General features: G+C 31.6%; 2 protein-coding genes across 6 annotated transcripts in view; one reads left to right on the plus strand and one right to left on the minus strand.

Moving 5' to 3' along the window:
* LOC148301693 (glycine receptor subunit alpha-2-like) overlaps positions 1–24,579 on the plus strand; it is a 102,179-nt gene extending 77,600 nt beyond the window's left edge. For 2 of the 5 annotated variants that reach the window (XM_088272849.1, XM_088272854.1), the window contains 7 exons: positions 12,940–13,160; positions 15,650–15,732; positions 16,650–16,799; positions 17,746–17,944; positions 20,265–20,487; positions 23,124–23,276; positions 23,678–24,579. In XM_088272849.1, coding sequence (XP_088128975.1) covers positions 12,940–13,160; positions 15,650–15,732; positions 16,650–16,799; positions 17,746–17,944; positions 20,265–20,487; positions 23,124–23,276; positions 23,678–23,896 — 1,248 coding nt within the window. In that variant the 3' untranslated portion in view covers positions 23,897–24,579. The remainder of the gene's footprint in view (positions 1–12,939; positions 13,161–15,649; positions 15,733–16,649; positions 16,800–17,745; positions 17,945–20,264; positions 20,488–23,123; positions 23,277–23,677) is intronic. The other 3 variants (XM_088272850.1, XM_088272851.1, XM_088272852.1) reach the window with 3 other exon arrangements.
* A 288-nt stretch (positions 24,580–24,867) lies between these two features.
* LOC148301698 (mitochondrial inner membrane protease ATP23 homolog) lies at positions 24,868–27,085 on the minus strand. Its single transcript, XM_088272859.1, has 2 exons — positions 26,838–27,085; positions 24,868–25,341 (listed from the first exon to the last, which is right to left on the minus strand). The coding sequence occupies exons 1-2, from the start codon at positions 27,042–27,044 to the stop codon at positions 25,144–25,146; spliced, it is 405 nt and encodes a 134-aa protein (XP_088128985.1). The 5' UTR covers positions 27,045–27,085; the 3' UTR covers positions 24,868–25,143.
* Between the last annotated feature and the right edge of the window lie 487 nt (positions 27,086–27,572).

Raw genomic sequence — 27,572 nt, forward strand, 5'->3', positions numbered from 1 at the left:
TAGCTTTTAATTTTAAATTAAATCAAATCACATTTCATAATTGTGTTTTACCTATCAATAAACTGATATTTCCTAAGCTTAAACGTATGTTGGCTTCTTGATGAATGTGTAGTGTTTAACGACTAATATGTGGGTATTCCCAGTACAAATTTAAAATGTTGAAAGTTTCTTACAAAATTTTTCTTTACATTTCAAACACATTTGTTGCAATTTTGGAAAATATACGCATAATAGGGGAACTATGCCTGATTCGTACCATCGAGAAATCTCAACAATTAATCCTGTCATACATATTTTTCAATAAGTATGAAACAAATAACAAGTGTAAAATTTATTTAGAAAATTAGACACAATAACACTCCACCTATGCTCCCATGTGGTTAGTTCTGTTATAAATATTTTTCGGAATCTTTAAAAAAATACAAGTTAAATCGGTGCTTTTGTAGTTTTTAACTTATCACAAATTTGTAGCGCCATCCATGAGGATCAATGTAAAAATTAATTAATAACACTGAATTGTAATTAGTTATGTTACAGTAGTGTGTGACATCTAACCTTTATTACGATATTGAGAGGTAGTTCAGTACACAAATAAGCTAGTTTTGTAATTTGTGCTAGGAAGATGTAAAGGAAAGCATGACAAGACTCTTTACTGGCGTGGATAAGTCTGATATAAATTGTGTGACGTATTAAGTATGAATTAAACTTATTGGTCCTAATTCGTAATTTGTTACCTTAAAAAATACATACATATGTGAGGCATAAATATAAAGTTGCTCATCTTCATCTTTACCCTTCTGTCCTTCACTGTTGGATGTAGGCCTCTTTCATATTCTTTAATTTTTTGGTCGGTTGCTGCTTGCAGCCAGTTTTTACCCCACACAGCGTCTTTGTCGTCGACCATCTTTTTGAGTCTATTTTTATTCTCCCAAGATCTCCATCTTAGTATTTTAGGGCTCCATCTAAATCCAGTTACTCGTATTAATTATTTTTATGTAAATCGTAAAAAGCATTGTTTTTTTATGTAAACTATATTTCTAATTTCATTAAAATGACTTCAATATAATAAAAATAAATCACAAAAACGGTACGAATGAGGCGTAGTTCCCCTTTGAGCTTAATACTTTAGATCTGTAAATTTTAAAAGCTTCACGCATGTAAATATATGACCTTATTAATGCTAATACTTAACCATATATTTCTTAAACCAGAAGAGTTATATTCTAGACAACATAAAAATTAATCAATTGAAAATATTTTCAAGTACCTATACTATGTATGATTCTAAATACATATTTTACTTGACACAGTATTTGTTATAATGTTTCGAGGAGTAAATATGTATATATATATATATATATATATATATATATATATATATATATATATATATATATATATATGTATATATATATATATATATATATATATATATATATATATATATATATGTATATATGTATATATATATATATATATATATATATATATATATATATACATATATATATATATATATATATATATATATATATATATATATATATATATATATATATATATATATATATATATATATATATATATATATATATATATTACAAAACACGTGTATCAATGATATAATAAAAATAATTACATACGCATTCATTTCATGATTTATTCTTAAACATCTTATCAGACTACTAATAATAACAAGTATTAATATATTTTTTTAAATATTGAATTTAACTTCTTTTATTTAAATATTTTAGAAAATATCTATCAACACGAGAATCGTAATTTTTAAAATATAATATGTCGTAAAAGATTGCTGTATTCGCTGTTTTTTTTTTTTTTTAAAAAAAGAACATCTATCACTCAGTAACAAACAAAAAGTCGTGTAACTCATCGACTTACCTGTTTTAGTTACAATAATTATTTTAGAAACTTTGATAAATTGATAAAAATAAATCTTTGTTGTTAACGAATTTTATTTTTATTTTATTTGTAAGCAACTTGATGGATTCGTAATTAACTTAAAACAGAAGAATATTCCTAGTTTGGCGAGAAGGCTTACTATGAACATCTTTTTTTAATGTTAAGTACATAAAGAAGAAAAGGTCCTAGTCAAAACAGATTGAAAAAATATTACTAATAATAAATGTGGTTAACACCAATGTTTAAGTTTTTATTATTTTATAAAGTTTATAAAATATGCCAAAAAGTATCAGCAAAAAATATTCAAGAAACCGTTAATTAAAATTCATTTAATTAGGAATGTGACAGATTCAGTTCAAATTACTTATTACATATCAATTTTGTGCATCCTCCTTTGCTATCTTAGCATACTTAAAGATAAAAAAAAAATATTAACATTTTTTTACGAGAGATTATATAGTATATTTCAACACTTATATTTTAAGCACTTACAATTTCAGCGGAGCGTTAAAACTGATACGCTTTGTTATAATATTTTGGGAATACGATTCACTAATTAATTATTTGAACTGCAAGTTATGATAAAAATATATTTTATATATTCCATGAATTTGAGATACGAATATCCACTTTTCTGATAAATCGTTGGAAGAATAAGTATTGTTTTTTTTTATTACAAAGTGTTAAATAAGAAGATAATTTGGTAATAAAAAGATAATTTTATAAATTTTCATTTTTTATACAAAAAGCCAAAAGTATTGGAATTCAGGGAACCACTTCTGATCGACTGAAAAAACACAATTATATTTAGAATAAAAATATGTGAGCAATATTTTAAACCTTTTTTATATAAAGAAACTTAATTCTAAATGTACAAGGAATTCAAATTATCTATTTCCCAAATGAATTACTTTAACCTTGAATTTAATTGATTGAAAGCTCTGTTTTAATTATTTTTATACGTGTTTTGTTCATTCTCTGACATTTTCATCGCTCAAACTGTTTTGTCGATGATTGCTTCTTATGGAAAAGTTAGCTTTTAGACTCTCCATAATTTCCAAAATCTGATAATACATGCAGAACCAAACGAAATTTTTCGCTTTATTTTAAATTTCATGGACTTTATTACATCAGTAATTTGTGTAGTTTTTCTGTATTCGATAGGTTCCACTGAGATTTAAATACATGAAATATATTTTTTTTAAAAACAATGATCGAAATCCACCTTCCTTCGTATTGATAACTTTTTTTATACACTTTAACTTAAAATATCACCCCCGTGAAGATATATGTATGTACTTACAATGAATCTCTCAATACATTAACTCGCACAAAAATAAAAACAGTTTTTTTCTCCTACGTACTTACGTATTCTGTTTTTCTGAACTAAGAATCATGGGTGAATGTCACACATGTATTAAAAAAAGTAAGCTCAAAATACCCAGACTTCCATATTGTTATTTATCTATGTTGAGATATCAATAAAAATGTACATTTAGAAACCAGAAATTAGTTTTTTGTAATGTTTTTTTTATGATTATGAAATTATTAAGAAAACGTCCCCCAACTTTATGAACTGTTGAACTAGATATCGATTTATTTTTTATCCCTGGAATTTGTAAACATGTAAAATATTTTTTTTATTTATTAATTAAAAAGAGTCTTTTTTATAATTTAATTAATTTTCTAGACATTTTTACATTACAATATCATAATTAATTATCAATTCTCTCCTATAAAGAGACTTAGCTCTTGTGTTTGCAGAGGGAATTATTATTTATTGTTTATGTGGGTGATATAATTCATTTTATTATATTTTAATAAAAACAATATTTTTCATTAAATTCAACACCCTCTAGTCGAGATTTAGCGCATATCGAATACAGGAAGTCCTCTTGGCACTTACCCTTCGGCTGACACGAATAATCTTTACAAAATTCTCCCCCGATCGCGATATTCCGAAGTGCTTCCGCAAGCCAACAGTTAGATATAAATACGAATTCAGAGCCGACCACGCAATCAAAGAAATGTTTTTTCAATACCTTTTGTACTGAAAATAGGTACCTACAATAATCATTCACGCTTGCTGACTTTATAATCAATAATCAGTCCCCTGTAGTTCTCGTTCCCACATAGTGCCTATCGAAGAATGTTTTCATTTTTACTATGTTCAGACATTTGAACATTTAAATTTTCACTCAATACATATTGATATATATTTTTAATTTACATTTTAACGCTAAACATGTCGACAATATTTTATGTTTGTATTTTAGAGTTTCATAATTTTAGTAGTATTTTTTTAAAGGTGGCAATTGCATTTATTATTTACCTTGCTTATTATAATACAAGGTTTATTGATCATTAAGTGGTGATAATTTGAAAATAATAATAATAATAATAAATTGAGTGGTGTGGTTATCAATCATGGGTAGAGTGATCACATAACCAGCCTACGACACTTTCGTAGGCCCTGTAAATGCCCAGACTTCTATGTTTATTCTTTTTCATCATGTCAGAAATGTCAATTTGCTGTATTAAAACAACATACCGGGTTTCATAAACATATTTTTAGTAAATTTATGGATGAAAAGAAAGATGAAAGTATACTGCATGCAGTCGAAATGCGATCTGTCAGAGGAATGTGGGGTAAAACGATGTATGATACTCAAATGGTGATAAAAGGAGAAAATTCAAGGCTGAATGATTATTCTTCAACGATAAAATTAAGGAAGATGTGTTAAGATGGTTTGGGCATGTTAATCGAATGCGTGGAGAAGAGCAATAAAACAAATTGATGAAGCGAATGTATTTGGTAATAGAAGCAGCTAAAGACCGGGGAAAACTTGGCACGATCAAGTATGATGAATACTTGAATGTGGTCAGGAGTCGGAATAATAGGTGGATATTTATAAGATGTATGAATGTAGAATTGGCGAAGAATGTTCTTGAAAACAGGTGTAGGTGTTGCATTCTATTATCTTTACCTACTCCTGCGAGGAAGTGGCGCGATGGTTAGTTAGTTGGTCTGTTTAAACTGTTGAAATTTCTTTTTTTTAAATACTTTTAGTCAAACTATAGTGTAAAATTCGCGATACTTTTATATGTTACTTTATTAAATAACATATTTGTTGTGCGAGGGATAGCGTCCCGGTCTATGGATCAGAAGGCCCGGGTTCGATCCCGACCGAGGGGAGGCTAAAATCACCTACAGGGCTCAGGCCCTTAAGCATGGCCCGGAGGTTAGTAACAAGGCATGCTCATTCTATCAGTCAGCTCATTTAGTTCCTGGTGGTGGACCCAATACCGACATTTCATCCTGAATACGTAAGGTAACGGATGCTATTACCGTCATACATTCTTGTGTTGTAAAAATAGTATATGTTCACTGACTTCTTGGTTTAAGCCTTGTAATCTGTTTTAAGAGGATAAGCCTCCTGCGATGTCGATTCCCAGCTGTCAATCCATCTATCTGCCTTGGTGTTGGGCGTACAATTCAATGTGGGGGAGTCTGGATGATTCCATTCTCCTCACACGCGCATACCATTGTCTTATTCGTTGCCTTCCTCACCTAACTACATCTTCGATCTCGCATATTTCTCTTATCCTTGTTTTCCTTATTATTTTTTAGTGACAATGTTCAAATATATTCAAGTAATCTAAAAAAATCGTTGATTTTTTTAAATTCCGTAATGTTAAACGCTTATGCGACACCACTTATTATGGCCTTACTTAGACTTCAACTGTATAAGTTTTAAAGACTTTATTCACGAGTGAAAATTCTAGGCAAAAACACTCGCTATCTCGTTGAAGGTCTGATTTTAAACAATTTAAAGATTGAAGCAGTGAATTTATGTTTATAAATTGCTGATACATATAGCATCATTCTCAATACTATGAATTTGGTTTAGTGAATATCAAATAAGAGTTGTAACTTATATGATAGGCCCTCGAAACGACTAATAGTGCGAAGTCAAATGGGGCGTTCAATCTAAAATAGCACCAGAAGCCAAAAAAGTTCAAATAATTTTGAGCGACAATCTCTTCTCCAATCGACGAATTTCTTTTGAACTCATTTTTTGATTTAAAATCGGACTAAAGTTTGATCTTTAACCGTTTTAGTGCTGAGATTTTTTCATATATATTTATGCGAATATTACTGAAGACTTTTTTTTCCGACAATAGTCCTTTTTATTAGGTGTAAAATAAGTCAACAATATTATTCTCAAATATTGGCCGATTTCTGTTTTTCTTTCTGGTATTGGTGAGGAACATATCAAAGTACACAAACAAAACGTCATTGTGTTCAATAATAAATGTGATTTGAGAAATTAACACATACTTTTCATTCAAAATAATTTTTAAGGTCGTGTGAAATCGGCTCGCCCTTTGAGTTTTCATCGTCGATGCACGTCCTCCAATTGACCATTTTAATATCATCGTTACTTTCACTTATTTGAGTTAAAAAAAAATTCGGGCGATGTTTGAGAATCATTTTTAATATCACTTTTGGACGAATTCAAAATTGAAAGGGCAAAAACAATAGGTTTTATCATAAAATTGTGTCGGTAATGGAGTAATTTACCTTACACCTATTCAGTTTCACAAACAACTCAATCTTTGTACTAACCTACATTCATTTTTCGTCTCAATCTGTACAATGCTTAAATCATTTCGGCATCATGAATATAATCCAACTGAAATGAAAATTGAAAACAACAATAAAATTTGGATAAAATAATATTTTTTAAATCATCTCACCATAGCGATTTAGATGCATGTTATTAGTTTTTAGTGTACCTTAAGTCTTTTTACATCATTTATTATAAATAAAAATTAAAAGGTCTTTTTTTATTATAATTAGTTCGGATCTTGGTGATTCGTTATATACTAAACATTACTATCATTTTTATTTAATAAAAAAATGAAAAATAACTAACCACTATGTAAATGCTATTCTACAAAAAAAAGATTATGTGACATTCTGTTTAAAATAACAGCCGATAGTTAAAACCCGTCAGAATCAGCGACGTACCTTGGTTATTGTTATCCATTCGGTATATTGTGTATGGTGTATACAAATTTTCTTCACAATTTTTCGTTGCCAGTCACTCGATAAACCTCAATATAACCTATCTATATAAAGATATCGCGTATTATCGAACCTTTCTGACGTCATTACTTCTTGTCATGAATCAAATCGCTGTTCAAAAGAAATGGGTTAAATCCAATAGAGTGAATATTTTTAATTTTTGGCTTTTTTTTTAAATCAAATTTTCAAATATATTTCATGATTCCGTTAGATTTATTATAATAATTTCTCCCTTAGACACCCTTCGATCTTGTCTCGAACAGCTCAAAAGAGATTTTTAATTTATTTTGTTCAATATATTTTTTTATCCTGAGTTTACATTAACTGACTGAGAAAAAGTGTATTTAAGTAATATTTTGTAATGGTATGACATTTTGAAAGCTTATAATATATCAAAAGAAAATCCCTACGTTTTGTGTTCTTATCCATTTAATTTCTGAAATAAATCATGTCCACGAACTTCTTATTTGCGCATCATATCAGATCTTCCTGATGTCAACATCACTCGAGAGTCATTGTCCTTGTCTTGGGCAGCTCTAAATAGTGCCTCGACGGTCCTGATCCCCGTCCAATCTCGTTATATTCCGAAACCAGGAGATATATCTTCTGCCCATACCTCTATTTGGCCTTTTATGATTAGATACAATAGCTCGTACTTCTCACCTTTTAGCACATGCCCCACATAGGACACCTTCCGGACCTTGATATCAATCAGCAACTGTCTCCCTGCTCTTGCTATTTGGAGCACATTTGGGTTGTTGACCATATCGGTCCCTTTCCCAGTCTGCAGATTTTGTATGGAGGATAACGAAATACCAATCTACATTCTCTATAACTGTGACGCACTCGCTCGCAAACGGAGTCACATCCTTGGAGGACCACTAGTAGACTCCGAGAAGGTGAAGCTCTTACCACCAAGCCAGGTCGTGAGCTACATGACTCATGTAGGTCTTGAGAGTGAGCTATGATACAGAGGGAGGTCACAATAGACAAAATATTGTCGCAGTGACATAAGGGACGCAAGATCGCTTGACCTCATATAAAAAATATTCAAAAAATATCGGCCTATGGAATGCGTAGCATTCTACGAACACTTTATGTCAAACAGCTGCCAACATAGATAAATTTATCATTTTTGAATGAAAGCAAAAACGGTCATTGATTAGTGTATTTTTCGACGTAAAAATGTTCCTAAAGTGGATGTAAGATTTGGCGCCATTTGGTTTTGTTGGACGTATAGAAGGTGCCGTGAGGCTTGTATCAAGGTTCATTGTATAAGGATTATAGCACTTATGCATAAGTCAACATGGCGGCCGAACGATTAAGAACGAAGCCCTATAAAAATAAACATACGTATAATAATATGTTCAATGTTTTCCGGCTTTCTCCTAGATTAGGTACTATTTGCAGATACAGTTAGGTAATTTCTTTACGCTGGAAAATTCATTTAGCAAATAGGCTTTCCATGATGATGTTATTCATACTAAGCAATTTTATTTAGGGCGACGATGAATAGTGTCTATGATCACGTTAGTCGAAACTATGGGTTTCGGTAAAGTCGAACATGAAAAAAATATTTAATGGTCGCTGAAATTTTAGATAAAAAAGTACGCATGAAATATCGATTTGAAGTTTTATATTTTTTATCCCATGTTCACTTGTTTACAATCTTATAAATATATAAATGCGTGCATAATTATGTAGAAAAAAATCAATTTTGTACAATTTTCCAACATAATCTTAAATTAGATTACTTAGATTAAAGTTTTTTTTTACATACAAAACAACAACAAAATAGTTTTTATTTCTTTTTTTATTTTATTTGACAAGTGACTGGGCTTATTCGTTCCGACATCGTCAATCTGATGATGTCGGTTATGACAAAACTCGGTCACTGATTACATGAAATAAAATAAAATAAAGGGGGAAAAGCTAAATAGTTATTGTTTTATAAAATCTTAAATTAAAATCATATCTCGCTCGTAATCCATTTTCACATACGGTACAAAAATATATATAGAGGTTATTTTAGAGTACAAAGACGGCCTATTTTAATATTGCTTGTGTTACTATAAAATAATAATAATGAAATATCATTTTTATTTTGGGCAATTGACTAGATATTATCTAAAATCTATTTTGTATTTACATATCTCAACATCTACATTTATCTAACACAACCTGTAAGAACTTACATAATAAATACGTCACTCTGGCGTGAAATACAATTATAAGAAAATATTCAAAAGTTCAAAGAAAACGAAATATTTCGAGGAAACTATCGAAACCGTCACGAAAATCAACATTTGTGACAGGGTAATTGAATTTTCTTGCAAATTCAGCGAATTATTCAAGTAACTATTATTTCATTATTCTACGAAATTAAAGGGCTATTTGCGAAATATAAATTTGATAACATAACATCTCCAAACTGCATAAATATTATTTATATTGTTACAACATTACGAGAAGTTAATATATAGACAATGGAATGCATGTTAAAAAAAAACAAGTGTTAATGAGTCAACAAATCGCTCACTCCTTTCAACAACGTCATATATCAAAAATCGACAATTTTCAGTTGTGCATGTTTTCGGAATTCCCAAAAAATGTACTTTGTCCCAGAAAAAGCGGCATATTTTTAACTTAATATTTACCCACTACAGGGCAGAAAGTATTGATTCTGCATTTTGAAGAAAAAGTATTGTTTAATTTTTTTTTAATATCCCAAATATTTTTTAAATGGAGAAAAAACCTTCAAGTTTTACCTAAAAAGATCTGTTGCACAGTAAAGAGTTCAATAAATGGCGTGATATTTATTTTTGGGAGATTTTATTTTATTCTTAAACTTTAAAAACGATCTCCTGAAAAATCAAGCTTTTTGATATTTGACATTGTTGAAAAGAGTGAGCGAAATGTTAGTCATTTCTTACACCCATATTATTTTTAAAAAAAAAAAAACAATATTGTTTTCTTCATAATGTGATGAAAGAACCAATAACTTTTGTATAAAATTTGATCAAGTTATTTCAATAAAAATATATAAACTTGTTAGTATTTTCCTTGACAAAGTACACATTCAAAACTCAACGGCAGCGTTACGACTCCTGTAAGATTACAAATGAACCAAGTGACTACAAACGTAAAAAAATTGCCACCTATTTTGTACTGTATGAACAGTATTATTAGTGTCCTTATTGCTTTGTGGAAACATTTTAAATAACGCAACTCTAGGCCTACAAAAGCGCATGCGCATGTATTTCGTTCCTTGATTCAAAATATTCAAATGTATATACATAATTATTAAAATATTGAATCAACTTCGTAGGGCGGATAACAGAAATAGGTATACGTTTTGTACACAGAAAAAAAATATTATTATATAAATATTACAGTTTATTTATATTTATATTTATATATGCAAGTAGCATTCACATTAAAAAGATTACGCAAAAAAATATCCACTAGCCCACAAATATATTTTAGAAATATATTGCACTCTGTACAGTAGAGAAACACAGAAAATCTTTCCTTTGAAAAGATTATACAAAAACAACGATTTTTGTAAATAAAAATATATTTTTATTAATCCATTGTGTAGTGGTTGATGCATTTGAATATCTTTCTCGAGGTCCTGGGTTCGAATCCTAAGGGTAGAAAAATAAATATTATTGATTTCAATCTAATATTTATTTGATATTACCCTGGACTGTTACCTGAATCGAAGGGTTGGTGTCCTTGTCCTTTTGTAATTTACGATCAATATAACACTGTGTCGATGCGATGCGATGCCCTATGCACCATTGGGAGTGGATAAGGGTAAAAAGTAATGAAAATTAATACAAAATACAGTATTAAAAAAAACATGTAAATAAAACATAGTTGTGGTTAAAAAAAATATTGGTTAATTAATTATAATGCATATTATTTTTTGACATCTCATCAAAGATGAAGAAGAATATGGAAGTCTGGGTATTTGCTGGGCTGACGACCGTCATAGGCTGGTTTAAGTGATCACCTTATACACGTGTAACATTCATCAATTCTACCCAAATAATATGAAAATAATTCCTGTAATTGTAGATAATCCAGATTTTGTGAACAAGTAATTGGACACACTCAACATGTTGTAATTATAATGCACACTTTAAAAATGTTAAATTACTTTTTTGTGAATTTCAAAATATATTTCCCTATTTTGGGTTAATTTTATAAAAAGTAATTTATTAGATGGTAGATGCGTAGTCAAGCCAAGTAATAGGGAAGTTAGAATGTTTTCATTTTGTACATGCATACAATATCACAGAATTCCATATTTTAGGACTCAACATACTTGCTCACTTGGTTGAGGGATAGCAAAGAAATATTTTATCAGGTAAGTAACGAAATTCACTCACCACATATCAATATTGCAAATTAAGTAATAAAATCACCCTGTAAATAATAATTGGCCACTCATCACGTTGCTAATGTTACTTGTGTACAATGTGTTGTAGTGTCATTATATTGTTTTTTTTGTTGTTGTTTAAAATAAAAATATTTTATTCATTTAAATATCGTGAGTATACTTTCAAAAAACGTTAACTCTTAAATCCTTGTTTGAATAATCACTGTTATTTAAAGCTTTTAGCCTGAATAAAATACCCATTATTAAACTTAAAGTTGAATTTACTTTTAAAACCACATAGGTATATTTGACATTTCAAAATACTTATGTATTTTTCTAGTTTATAGAACGTTGAAAACTTAATAATATGCATCATTAAGTCAAAATTGCATATTTTCGAGTTAACGTTTATGCCAGTAAACCCACGGTATGTATTATAAAATTTTGCTTAAAAATATATATTTTTAAATATATTAATGTATCTTTTAAACTTATTGAATTGACTTAAAACTCTTAATTCGACGATTTTAATTCAACTATTAAAAATTAAAGCATTTTTTTAAAGAATTGGTATTAATTTTAAAAATGGGACATTATTACAATATTATTGGGATGTCTTACAGGACGTCCTCGCACAGCGCGGGTGTAAACTGTGAACCTCGATAAAAAACAACTTTAATAAAGAAATAATAAAATATGAATTCTAAGTAATGGTTTCATCATTACCTTCGTTATACCATAACTTCTTATAATTTATTTTTATTTGTTTGAAGTATTGCTATTTCATAGTTTTAAATTATATCAAAATGCAATACCAGACAATTTCAACAGAACTTTGGGAACCAAATACTTCAACAACCTTCCTACAGATATTTTAAACAAATTAAACGACTCATTTAATCGAAAAAAACAACAAAAAACAGTATTATTTCACTAATAATCATAAACAATAAACAATGTGTGTAAGTCCCTCTCCAAGCACCAGAGCTTAGTCTCTTTATTGAAGAGAACAGCTTAACTAATTTTAAGATTGTTAAAAATAAAAATGTCTTGAAAATGAACTAAATTGTATAAAAAAATCTTTTAAATTAAGAAAAAAATTATAATAAAAATTAATGTCAACTCCCATAAACCGCGTTTAGACTCATCCCTTGTCTTTTACCATGAATGACGATAAACCCATATTGTTTGAAACCTAATTACTTATGATGGTATAAGGTCTGGTTTCAATTGCAATTATTTATCTTATGATGTATCTTTTTTCATAATTATAATAAATCAATTTTCAGAGCGCCGTTTTCGTAAAAAATTACCTCAAGGGCGCTCTATAATTTACAATGTCGATGGGAGGGTATTCTCTAGAAACAACATCCCGAAAACATGATTTTCAATTTATTTTAGCTTATAATTTGACCAATTTTGTCGTAAATTCCCAGACTTCCTTCTTCTTCCCCATCTTCTTTGATATGTCAAAAAATAATTTAAATTGACCTTTAATAAAATCTCATCAATATTAACGCTGTTCTGAACGCATATCCAGGAGATATCCCTGGACGTCTTCATGCAAGTGTACTGGGAGGACCACAGGATGAAGGCCGTGTCGGAGCTACCCTTTGTGGAGCTGACCTGGGAGCAGCGTCACCAGTTCTGGATGCCGGACCTGTACATCAGGCAGCTGCGCGAGATGAAGGTGCTCTCCGTTTTCCAGGAGATGGCTTCCCTACGCCTCTACAAGAACAGCACCCTGGCTGTCAGCATCGGGTGAGAACACCAATATTTGTGGAGATCCTCACCAAAAAGTTACATTTCCAATATTGCACAAAAAATCCTTTAAATGCAAATCTGTTATGTTTACTGTATTCTATCGAGATCTTAATTAAAGTTGCGACAAAATGTGACCAATCCTGTGTTGAACGAATATGAAATCATTAAATAGAACCAAAACGTAACAAATTTACAAGCTAGAATTCATTCTTCTCCCCTGGCTACATCCCAGCTTATCGTCTTTGTAGACTGCTGGGGTCAGCTCTCCTTATCCTCACGTTGTAGGTCCTTCTGTCCTGGACAACGTCACCTAGACTATGCCTTTGAATCATGTTATCTTTCTGCAGCACCATGATTTTTTTGGTCTTATTAGATAACTTTCGAAGAAGATCCATTTCTATTGCCTGGTTAACTACATCTTTGGGTTCTCTGTCTACACCGTGACACTTCTAGAAATTTTGGTGGTGGTTTTACAAACTTGTATTTATTTAGATTGGCAGTGATAGGTATATTAAAAGGTTTTCAATGTAAATCAACAGTAAAATCGGGAGACAATTTTGTTTCACATTTGCTATAAATTGCGCAAGTTCATTAAAAATTTTGCTTTGCAAGAGAAGGTCTGTCAGGAAGCCTAGATGCTTCTGTATCAGATCTGGGAATGCGGTGGGACAGCTTTCAATATATACATAGAAGCTCTGAAAGTTCCCGACATATTCCCAAGACCGGTGTAGAAACTTTTAGTTTCCATTTGGAGCCATCTATGTAAAAACTTTTTTGAAATCTTATATCGCTATTCGGCTGTCCAAACATAAAACACAGTAAGGGACATTTTTTGAGAAAAACGTTTTTTTGCAAGTAGAATTTACTTAGTCCAAAAATGCAAAATAACGTTTTTCAAAAAAATGTCCCTTATTGTGTTTTAAGTTTTACAGCCATATTCAATCAATCATGCAAAATCAAAAAAGATTATTTATGCTTTCAAAGTCCCTTTTATTGTCAGCGGGGCATGTAAGTTAATACTAACTAGTGTGCAAAATCCACCACGATGTTCTAATACCCTGAGTGACATCGGTAGCAAAGTAAACCTACTAGGGGACCCAAAACCCGCTAGAAAACCACCCGCACCGACAAACCAACCCCTAACGCTCTTTACCCGTTTCTAAACCCAAAACCCAATAGATATGCTCATAATACAGACAGATTGTTCGCAAAGACATATAGGTGCGGCGTTCTATTCTCTCTGCCTACCCCTGCGGAGAAGCTAGTTGATGGTTAGGTAGTTATTCATGATATAAGAATTCAAGCCGAAAATGAGGCGCTCATTGTCAATATAATGTACAATTTAGTCACTCTCGACCTTATTTATAGTGAAAATATTTATCTATAAAAAAATTCACAAAAAAAATCCGTGGCACAGATTACTAGCTACAGCACGGCTGTCCAAATTTAAAACACAGTAAGGGACATTTTTTTGTAGTAGGTTTTTTTTGCATTTATGGACTAAGTAGACTCTACTTAGTCCAAAAATGCAAAAAAAACCTACTACAAAAAATGTCCCTTACTGTGTTTTAAATTTGGACAGCCGAGCACATGCGTGATGAATAGATATTGAGAAAAAAAACTTTATGATTTGATGTTACTCCCACCAACCTTGGCCTATACATATTTGAGCAAAATATTTCCTTTAATAGCCTGGCCTCATTCTCTTTTTAATGTGCCTACATGGCCGCACAGGGGAACGCCTTATTTTTAACTGAAATAAATTTTCCACCCTATTTTTAGATACGTTCGCTGAAAAATTATATTCATATTATGGGTGTCGTTGGGGATTGTTCGTCTATTTTCATACATAAACTGATATATAATATATTTATGATTAAGTTTTACTTTATGTATTCGTCACCATTATATTACAAATAATAAATATGTTTGACTTCGCATATAACTCATATAATATGTAAAAACATACGTATAAGAAATTAACTGACGTTCATGGTATTTTATTCAACTATGGGAATTTTTTTAATCTTTTGTTATATGGTATGTGCATTTTTTGCAAATATCTAGCACATTATGAATTACTAGCTATACCCGGCCACGCGTTACTGCGACCCAGTCTGGCAGAATGAAAAATAATCAAAATAGAAAGCACACATTTGTAATTTTATAGTAACAAAAATCTATGAGACAAAAATGCAATTGAAACATTGAAAATGCTCAATTACGGGATCTGTCAAGAAATACGCTAACCGCCATGAAAAATATTTAATATTATTTGTTACGTTCAACAGATAGCGCTGCCATTGCGGTAAAAAGAATTGTTTAAAATAAAACAATTATTTTAAGTAGTCCGTTACAACATTCAAGTGAGATCACAATAAAAAAATATCTAAAACTATTTTATTATTTACTTATGTTGATATTTTTTTGAAATTGTATATATATTTGATATAACATTATTTATGCTTCATTATTTAACGTTTCAGGGCGACAGTAATCATCAGATGCGATATGAACTTCGTCCTGTATCCACTGGATGTCCAAATTTGTCCCGTGGATTTCAGCAGCTGTAAGTGAATTTCCGTTGCAATGAGCAATTTTCTTGATAGGTCGGGCGTAATCCGCCAAATGAACAAGTCGAAACTTTACCCTAACTAAATCGACTGGGCAAATTGTGCTAGCCATTTCAATTTGATATCTCGATCGTCTAACAATCGATATCAATCTATATTTTTTATACAGTAATTAGAATATTTTTATAAATTTTGCTAGCTATTTGCTAGACTATGTATATGTAAAACAAAACTAATTAAGAAAAGAAAAATAGTTAACGACTAAATGACAATATAACCAATCGTTGACGGTAAAATTAGCATGTGGTTGAGGTCATATTTCGATAGTTTTTTTATAGGTTAAACCCTATTTTACAATGACGCATCTACGGGTTATAAAGGTTGTGAGAAATTCTGGTTCACACAGAAAAATGATTTTTTCTTTCATTTCTACCACCTCCCAATGGTTCATAGGGTACTAATTATTTATGTATAATAATGATTTATAAAATAATAAAAAAGCCTCCAAAGCTTTTATTGTAAATAGGTAAGACAATAAGGATAGGGAAAGCAAACATGTGAAATACATCAGAAACACTCAGATCAATTGAAAAATTATAAGATTCATATTGCAATTGGCGAGAATCGAGTCAGCGACGCCAGTTATAATTTAAATACGCCCAAATATTTATTTAACAATTACCCTGGACTGGTACCTGAAGCGGCCATCATTCATTGTAGCCTTTATGTTATAAACAATCAAATTAACATTCCATCAATTTGATGCAGTGCCTTATGCACCATTGGATGCGAATACGGGTCATTAGTGTGATTAAATACAGTGAGTAGTTAAAACATAATATGGTGATTATTTCACATTTTTAAATTGTATACAATGATTATAACCTAATTTATTGCAATGATTATTTTTTAGATAAATACATGATGCAAGATATGACCTTCAGATGGAAAGGGGATGATCCAGTTAGTTTCCCGAGCGACTTCGGCGATGGCTATCGACTTCCGAAATACGTCGTCAGATTTAAAATTGATCATGAATTGCGGAATATTTACTACGGCGAAGGTTGGTGTATATTTGTAAAGAAATTTATTCCTTTATTTAAACGCGTTCCACCGGCAAAGCAGTGTGCGACAGAGAAATTTCAAGATGGCGACACTACTTTTTTTTATAAATGTATTCCTTTATTTTTTAAATTTAAAAGTGTTCCGCCGATAAAACAGTGCGCGACAGAGGAAAACCAAAATGGCGACGTTACGTCAGTTTTGAGATAAACTTGATGAAATTGTCTTTTTTTATTTTACAGACCAACATGAATATTTTTATCGATGATTATTATTTGTAAACTTTTAACAAGCAACTAGAAAATGAAAATAAAACTTCGATATAAATATGCATTTTATCATAGAGACATTTGGTAGTAGAATTCTCGATTAAGTCTTCTATGGGAGTAAAAATAATCAAAATAGGATACTTTTGCCGAAAATTGGCATATATTGTAATAAATGGTACAATATGTTCTATTTGCAATAATGAAAAGGGTATCTTATTTTATTGTATTCAATTAAGTAAAATTAATTTCAAATTATTAGCACACATTTTATCCACTGCCTTTCCTCACTAGGTATAGTAAATATTAATTCATAAATTGGAATGGAACGGTATTGCACTCAAAACAAGTGACAGTCCGTCTTCTCCTAATGAATTTTCTGTGATTTTCCCTTCACTAAGGAGAAGTTCCCATGAATAGGCCACGGCCCAATCCCTACACCAAGTTATTTAGGTAGAATAAAAGTCCTACTAAATGTAATAGGCTTTGTACATCATAAATAAGGCAATCAAGAACTCCAACTTCAATTTAAAAATAAGATAAATTAACGGATTTTTAAAAATAAAATAAAAAGTTTTTTTTGGGTATCATTAGTTACTTAATTCACCCAACCATTGATTGTTCAATGGGATAGTTGATTATTTTTTTCAAATAATTAATATGGATGCAATTTCTTTCCAGGTAACCACTCAACGGCTCGCCTCATAATAACCATGTCTCGAGAACTTCGAAGCTATCTCCTGGAGTGTTACCTGCCCTCCACTCTGTTTGTCGTCATGTCGTGGGGAGGGTTCTGTGTCATCCCAGAAATAGTTCCAGGGCGAATGGTTCTGCTTGTCACCACATTGCTTTCACTGGTCACCATGATTGATACGGTTAGGTAAGTTAACAGACAGCCACAGTAGACAGGACTTAGGGTTGCATACCCGTAATCATACTAACTCGTGTAAGTTGTACAAGCCTTTGAGACAAGGTCTCCTTCATTAGTCATAAATTGTATTAAGGTTGTTGCACATCTAAAACTTCGGCACCATATTACTTTTGCCTTAGGACTATAATACCATTGCCTCGAGACTATATCACCATCGCCTTGGCACTGCATCATTACCGCCTCAGTACTGGATATTTATTGCCTCGACTCAAGTCATCCTAATTTCAAAGGCGGCTCGTTGATAATACGGCACTGATAAGTGTGCATCGCTGTATGGAACTCCATGCAAAGAAATCAGAAATACTCGAATTGTTGCCATGATTATACAGAGCCGAAGCGATGATGTTACAGTCCCGAGGCAATGGCAATATGATGCCGAGGCATTAAATATGCAACAGCTCAACACAATGAATTCATGACTAATTAATGAAACCTTGACTCTTGCAACTTACACAAGTTAGTACGATGATGCGTATACAATCCTGAGTGCCCTATCCATTGCTGGTATACTCCTTTTCCTCTCCCACAGTACCAGCCTTTTCTCCTTTATATCAGTAACATCCTTCACCCTAAGCTCGTTCACTTACATCATCTGCATCCCATCAGACATACTCCACATTTATATCTATGAATCTGGAGAACACGGCTGATCACTATTACTTCATTAAATCTGAGTTAACACTGCGTCGATTCAATGCGGTACCCTAAGCACCATTTTGATGAGGATAGAACCCAGAAAAGTAAAATCATATTGGGATTGCCTTGACGTTAAAGCTCTTCATAAAATGTGACCAAATGTCAGCGCTCAAAAGTATAGACATTGTATAAGAGTATAAATATAGAACACTGCGAAAAATGCTCCTGAATATTTGAAACCACGGTAAAATCAATTATTCTTAATATTAAAAACCAATAAATATCTGTATTATATCCTTGTGATACCACAAACCGAGGCATTAAATATGGATCTTCTTCGAAAGTTATCTAAAAGAAGACCAAAAAATTAATGGGTGGGTCATCATAAGTTGTTATGTAGCCAGGAAAAAGATCCTGGTGATACTAAACCACCCGAATAATAAATTTCATATAGACTATTGCAAATCATTCAAAAATCCAAATTTTATACTATATACCATCTCTTTAGTCATTATAAAATCTGTGTACTCAAATAAAAGGCATTGACATACTTTGGAGGTATTGCTCCAGTATCTATTTTGGCCTAAATTTGAATATTTACTAAATATTTTGAATTTTAATTGCTTCCTCTATTGTTTTATAAAACAAAGACTAGATAAGTACCTACTTTATTAAGTATTAAGATGTTTTGTATTGTGAGACCGCACAGCCATAGCTGTAATATTATTTTTTTAGTTCTTAAAATTTAATCAACATCATAGCTTTTATAAAAAAAAAATCATATAGAAATCTAATTACTAAAAATTGACACCATAGACAAACAATCCTCTTATATATTATGATGCTTTCAATGGATTTCATCATAAATTATTGATTATTTATTTGAGATTCAGTTTAAGATCTCCACACTAGTACTAAATAAGGAGAAGAAAATGTAATTATGTACTCTTTGGTTGACCAAAGTGGATTGAAGGGGGATAGAAAAGGGTTTTTACAAAAAAAATGCATTTTGATTTTTGTCAGTAATAACAGATATCGATATATCGATGTTTTTCAAAGTATGCAAGAGTCAATATACTGCTTCTCAGCAGTCAAACGGTTAAATTGTCGTAATTATTTCTCGCATAAAAACTTGACAGAGTTGTAAATATCAGGAACTTACTGGTAAAACTAGTAAAAACGGTCACATTACTTTTGAAAGTACATATTTATGATTTTTTCATACTTCCCAATTCTCCCAACAAGACAAGCCTCTAAGATAACGGCTTAGAGAGGATTCCAAAAAAAAAGTCATCTTTATCATTGTTGGGTAATATATCCAAAATTAAACAAGGTTTATTGGATTGAATTCTACGTTTATTTATGTATATGTTAATATGTGACGCGTTTCGTCTTATTAAGACATCAAACATATCTGAGTGTTTGATAATGTCTTAATAAGACGAAACGCATCTGAGTGTTTGATAATGTCTTAATAAGACGAAACGCATCACATATTAACATATACATAAATAAATATTGAATTCAATCCAATAAACCTTGTTTAATTTTGAATATATTACCCAACAATTCAATATTGAACTGTCTGCAGTTACAATAAATAACATCTTTATCATGTTTTCTCTTCTTTCAGAAACAACTCGCCGAGGGCTTTGGAATTAAAATGCATAGAGGTTTGGCTCATATCATGCACCTTGTTTGTATTTCTGGCATTGATAGAATATTTCATAGTTCTGTTTGGCATCCGGTACGACAAGCACTGGAGACATAAAAAGAAAGAACTCGAAAAACTGACTGATCCGCCACCGCTGCCTTCTCCACAGCCGCAATCAACAGTTCTTATCAATCACACTCAGGTAAATAATACTGCCAACACGTAATATCAGGTCAACATTGTAATGTCACATTGAAACAATTATGCACTCTCACTCCCTAAAAATAACATGAAGTAATCATAATTAATCTACTTTAAATCTGCTAATAGACAGTAAGCTGTGCTAGTGATTTTTGTTCTTCATTTCGTGTTATAACTCTCACGCAAAAACATAATATCACAAAGTATTAATTTGCAAGATATTATTTAGACATGCTGAGCAATTTTGGACCCAATGCTTCCGGAAACGGTAAAAACTTTCGTAAAAATGTAATTTAGCAGCAAAAAAGAAACCATTTATTTTATTTTACAATATTTAAATTACACAGAAATAAGAAATTCTGTGAAATGAAGTATGTAGTAAGTTACTTCAAGGGACTCGTACACATTAGCAGTGTATAAGTTGCACAAGCTAGTATTCAACACCAAGTTACTGCTGTTCTCTTTTTTCATACTTACTAATCCTTTTCCATTTCTTATACATAGTAATGTCCTTCACATTTAACTCCTTCACTTACATCATCTGCATCCTATGAAATATATTCCACTCCTATATCTATGAACCTGGGATGCAGAGCTGATCACACTGCAATCACATAATCACTATTGAATTGATACCGCGTCGAATTTAAACTATTTCTATTTCTGAAACTATTCTATTACTGAAACTATACCCTATGCACTACATATTTGGGTATGAATAAGGACCTGAAGAAGTAAGCAAGATACATACAAAGGAAGAATGTTATTTCTTTTTTATTATGTATATAAAATATATACTGATAAATGCAAACACCACCACTAACTACATTGTAATTTCTTCGTTTCTTTTATTTAAATCTAAAAAACTAAATTATTTCAAATGCCATGTAGAGCTTTTTTATAATGTGCATTATGCAGTAGCAATATTTTTATTGCATTTTGACTTAGTGTTATTATTCGTAACAACCATTATATATTTGATAAAACTGCTCAGTACTCCAAGTCATACATTTATTCATACAAATAAATTCAAATATTGCATAAAATTATAGTAAGTATGTTTTAATGTTTTATTATTATTTCCATTACATTTCTAAATGTGGCCACACTAGTGGCCACAAGAACTAACAGTGAGTTATGTATAATGTATTTCACCTAATCCAAAATCAATGTATATAACTTAAATATACATATTTTTGATTTGTTATTAAATTAAAAGCATGCCTATATCGTGTAAGCGTGTTTGACTACCATGTTCAAGGTTCAGGATTCAATTTCCATTCTAGTCAAGAAATGAAAATAAATTATATAGGACTATGGACTGCACCTGAAGGGTAAGAATAATCAGATTGTCTTCATGTAAATTAGAATCGAAATATCACAGCATCACTAGAATTCAGTGCCAAATTTGCTTTTAGAGCAGATTAATGAAAGATTATCAAGTCACAATAATCTCACTTGCTCATGTCTAATCCTAAGTATGTAATACTTTTTTCTTTCTTTCAATAGACATTTTATTTCCCATTATAATTCCTAGTTTCCTAATAAATTTAAAATACGCTCCTGCCAGCTCTCGCAGTCCAAATGTGCAATGTTAAAGTCAGGGATTAAATAAGTGTTCTAAAGACAACCACAGCTATGCCGTAAGCTATTATTGTATACTAAAGCTATACCCGGCCATGCGTTGCCATAGCTGAGTCTGATTAAAGCACACATTTCTAATATGTACAATTTTAGAATACTTGTGAAGTGGGGAACAGATTAAAAATCTACAAAACAACAATGTAGTCAAAATCATTGAAAGTTCTAAGTGACAGCAGCTGTCGAGAATGCATTTTTTTATGTATCGCAGATAAAAACACCTAGTGCAGTTATATAAAAACATGTGTGTATTTGAATGCAACGTTGTGTCAAAATTCCAAGGCATTCGGCAAATATTTTTAGGTGATTTTAACAAAATAACATCTATATTTCTATCTTTTTAGATGTGCCAAGACTTTAATGTCATGCCAAGACTTTATTCCATTGAATAATTCTAAAATATACGTAGGATAGTGACAAATGCATCTTCTGAATAATCATATCTTTCAAGTTGTGAAGTTGTCTCGTAATGAGCGATATTTTAACCCTTTCACTAACGTATTTTATAATGGGAAATTTTCTGTCAATATCCAAATTTGATCTATAAGCCAAATCAACTTTTCACAGTAAAATTGACATCTGGTCATCTATGTTTCTATGGTTAACAATTCAAATCAACCAATTAGAACCATTTCCACAATAAAATATATACAGGTTTAAAATAAGGGTTACAAAGATCTTCCATTAAAAAGATACAAAATACAGCTCATTTTCTGTGCCATATTAATAACTTTATAGTGTTTAAGGTTTATACCTTACCTTAAATTACCCCGTAAAAGTTAGATAAAACTGACATATGTGAGGTTATCAATGGTATATGTTAATTATCTGATGGCGTAATAAGCTAATAAGATCATTTTCATGAAATGAATGTTCAACCGTGCAGCCTTAAGCTTCTTTAAAACCAAATGGGTCACTCGGAAAACTCTATTGACTGTAAATTCTGCTTGTGGATATCTGGCTAAGGATGACCATGAGCTATGTATAACTTGACAGGCTGTGATGCAAGGAACGACAGAGTTGCCTCCGCTGATACACCGAGGTGAGAACGGAAACAGAATAGAGCTCCAAAGACTCGGTCAGAGGAAGATCAGTCCGGAAGCTTCGCTGCACAAAGATACCACATCCATTCCGCTGCCCCTGCACACAGTATGTATACTTGTAACAAAACCTACTTTAACATGGAAAACTACAACTTTGATCATTATTCCAAAAAAGTAAGAAACTTTCTTGGAATGGCTTTTCAAATTGCATTACATTCATCTGTTGTATTCATTAAGACAGAAATTATACTTCGCATGCTGATTTTTTATTGTTTTTAAAAGCTTGCATTGTCACCACATTTGCTTGAGGCTTTTCAAATCATTTCATGATGGAATTTTCATGATTTGTTGATCTTCTAGTGTAAACAAACAAAATTGTCTACGATTTATAAATATAAACAGGTGGGGGATAAGAGAATCCACTGATTGGATATATTTAGTCTGAATAAATATTGTTTTCTACCATTACTGTTCGGAAAGTGAATGATGAGTTTTCTTAATGTGCAGCAGGAAGCGACTCTGGAGTCCACGGAGGCACGCAGAGAGGAAGTTCGAGGAGCGAGGTTCCGGGCGGTGGCTCAACAAGCCGTGCTGTACTGCGGCTCTCAGCGCGGGATGGTGGACCAAGTGTCCCTCATCATCTTTCCAATCTGCTTTCTCCTCTTCGCCACGGCCTACTGGATCATCTACCTCAGTGCGTCTACCAACCAGAGAATGAAACAATGACCCGAAGACCACTTCACGGATGACGGATGCTTTCTTCGCTAATACGTCCAGTAAATTTTAAGTCAACCTCGTTACTAAAATCGCCTTTTGTTACATATTTTTGTATTAAATATTCTTATATAAACCATTTTTATGACAATATGTGCCTCGAGTGGACAGTGATAATTTATTTTAATTCTAGCTATTTATAATTACGAATTTAGAATGATGATAATCTTTTTTCGAACGTTGCTTCGAGTGCTGTTATAACTATTTTGTGATTATTGAACATTGATAACGCAAGCGATTATATCTAAATTGTATATATTACCGTTAAAATATACAAATAGTTTGGGAGAAAGGTTGTGATCACAGTGGTTTTCAACAAGTGAAAGAACTAGAAACTTTTTGAGGTGCCAAAAAGCTAATATTGTTGAAACAAAACTGTTACTGAAATTACTTTACACTTAACTTATTCACGCAAGTGCTTTAACACCTGAACAAATGTCCATTATATTTCAATTGTATCATATCAATCACCAAAATACCTTTAAATTATTGTAAAAATTTAGTCATAGCACAAAGTAATAAAAACATATTTGAACAAATTATCAATCACATTTCCCTAAGTACATTATGAAGTAAATACATTTAAATTTAAAGTGCAATTCTATTTAATCTTAAATAAATTTAAATTGAAAACAGTATTTGAATTTTTATTTCCTCATTGTACATACATCCATATATAAAAAGATCCTATTTTTTACTGAAAACTGCCACCAAGAATCTTATACACATTCACAAATACCTGAACCGTTTACCTGGGATGTGAGTGCTTTCCGGAAATTCTATATAACTCACAATCAAGCTGATACTGCATCACCAGTTATAACAAGCACAAGTGAAACTTCGTGCTTGGCTTCAATATGTAAGGCTAAAATTGATTTCAACAAAATTTATGAAAGGTTTTATAAAAGAAAACAAATGTATAATATGCTTAGTAATACATAACATGTATTTAAAACTTAGAACTAAATTTATCTACAATGATGCAACAACTATTTAGCAAATATGCAACTACGACTTAACTGATGAAATTATGCGATAATTGATTCAGAGCCTCAGTACATTTTTGCTAAGTATGTTTGAAAAGATAAATGTAATAAATAAGATATATTAATTTTACACCATTTTCTTAGCGCAAATCAGAGAAACTTATCAATCATTGCTTAACACCATTCAAATACCAATCGTTTTTTATATCTTCTTCATAAATCATATCCATACATAGGACCTTCGATAAATGCTTTCTGCATATCATTAGAATTTCTTCTGAGTCTTCTTCCTACAGGTTCAAGGTCAGCGTAACATTTGGGGAAGACTTTTTCTACTGCTGCCCGAGCCTCTTCCATTGTGATTTTCCGTACTGCTAAAACTGAATAAACAGCTTTCGTCTTCACACAATCCTAAAAAGTCAGACATACTATATTTATTATTCGAACAACAAAAACATATTGAAATGTAACAAATACCACCATTAAACGGTACAGTGGAACCTCTCATAACGACTAATTCGCATAACGAGCAAAAAAAACTGAAAACTTGCTCCCTTAACGAGCAATGTTTCGCAAAGCGAGTAACAGAGGAAGGGCAAGTCCCTTTTTCACGACATTCACTTGTGAACCAGGACTTTCGCAGCTTGGGAAGGAGGTTTACTAAGAGGACCCTCACTTCTTCTTGGAAAAAACTTTGGCCAGAGTGCTGTCAAATGTGATTTTAACCTTTTAACCGCGTTCACTTTGTTCCTGAGAGACGCCCGTGCGCGGCGGTATTTCGCCGTTTTTTAAATGATTACTTTTATCATGTATTTAGTTAAGAAACGATTTATTTTCCTAAGCAAAAACGTTCAATGGGATTCATTGTGCCTTTTTGGTACTCTATAATACACTCGTGTCACATTATTCTTGAAATATATCGTAATATAAACAAATAAGATCGTAACATAAATAAATCAAAGCACGCATCGTGTGTCACTCTTACCCACTGGCGATGCGTAGCGTCGAGAGTGAGACAGATATAGGGCATGATTGTGGCGCGGACTAATTACCGACCGCAAGAAAAATGAGGGATCTGTTCTTTTATTTATCCTTGTGATGTTACAAATTATTAGTCAGATATTTCAACAGATGTCATAAGACCAAGGATTGACGTATTATTTTATCCAAAGTTCCACACCATGAAACAATCCCTCCAAGTGGAACTGAGGTTCGAAACTTGGAGTAAAGTAAAAACACAAATGGTTATGTCAGCCGCGTACAGGGAATGTTTTGTGAAAACACATACGGTTATGCGAGCCGCGTGGATCCGGTTAAAATAGTAACTGTGGAGTCTACAGTCAACGTGATTGTGTTATTAGCCAATATCATGGGACTAGAGGTGGATAACGAAGAGCTTGTGAAAGAGTACAGCCAAGAGCTGACCACCAAAGAGCTTGGAAAGCATGGGAAAATGTTGCATCATACATTAAGAACCATCACCCTAATAAGGAGGTGGCTATTCGTGCTACAAATTTATTCAATGACAATGCTGTGACACATTTTTGCCAAATTTTGAAGCGTCGGCAAAAACAAATGTCTAAAAACAGTTTTCTAGTTAAAAGAGATTAATTATTTGTCATAAATTCACATTTTTATTTAGGTTTTTTTTCAAATATAAATAATATTCCAAGTTTTTACACTCCTCAACAATTTATAAGTAATTTTATTTGAAAAAAGGTTAAAAAAAAAAATTATAAAAAATTGAGTTTTCTTCGGGCCTGGAAAGCATTATCGTATTTTACATACATTTGTATGCGAAAAAATGTTTCGCTTAACAAGTAAGATGCTGGAACAAATTAAACTCGTTATGACAGGTTCCACTGTACTTAAGTTCTTCAGAATTTATAATTTGAAAATATTTTTACCTGATGCGCTTTCTTAATCTTAGTTAAAGAGGCATCCATTTGAGAATAAGCACTCATGAAGGAACAGTGCGTGAGATTGGCAGCTCTAACCTCGGTGCAAGCTAAATGCTCCACATTCGTGAAATCCACATGGTTTCTACAGAAATCAAACATGTGGACCATCTCATGCGAAAGCACTCCTTGTATAATACCCTCTGACTTGCACATATTCTGACAAACGACAATCTAAAAACACACATACAAAACCTTTTTTTACTATAGTTTAGTATGAAAGATGGACATATTCCATTTTTTTTCAAATATGCATATTTTGGTTGATTATGATGTTATTGGATAGGTTTCTTCCACAGAACAAATAAAAATGATTATAAATGGCCGTTTAGTACATAAATTCAAATGTTAAATCTTTGTAACAAAATTGAATAGACTATACAAATTTTGATAATCATATATCAAAATTTGCATACGCCATTCAATGCTTTAAGCTCTCTTTCTAAAAATCTAACGCTTATCTACCCGTTATGGGACATAGGGCACTGAATCAAATTAAAACAGTATTTAGTTGATTGTTAATTATATAAAGGCAAGGTGATCAATCCTACTCTTTAGGTACCTATCCAGGGTAATATTAAATAAATATAGAGTTAAGTTTGTACTGATATTTCTTGGTGGAACTGCATATAGAATAATGCATATCTTGACTATATAATTTTTTCCACCTTAATTTTTTTCATG

This window comes from Brachycentrus maculatus, unplaced genomic scaffold (genome assembly GCF_059751285.1).
Source record: "Brachycentrus maculatus isolate JH-2025_06_01 unplaced genomic scaffold, ASM5975128v1 h1tg000528l, whole genome shotgun sequence".
Lineage (NCBI taxonomy): Eukaryota > Metazoa > Arthropoda > Insecta > Trichoptera > Brachycentridae > Brachycentrus > Brachycentrus maculatus.

Coding starts and splice junctions, on each gene's coding strand:
- LOC148301698 (XM_088272859.1), bottom strand. CDS start 27,044: ATGTGCAAGTCAGAGGGTATTATACAAGGAGTGCTTTCGCATGAGATG. Junction 25,342..26,837: donor AGATTAAGAAAGCGCATCAG/GTAAAAATATTT, acceptor CTGACTTTTTAG/GATTGTGTGAAGACGAAAGC.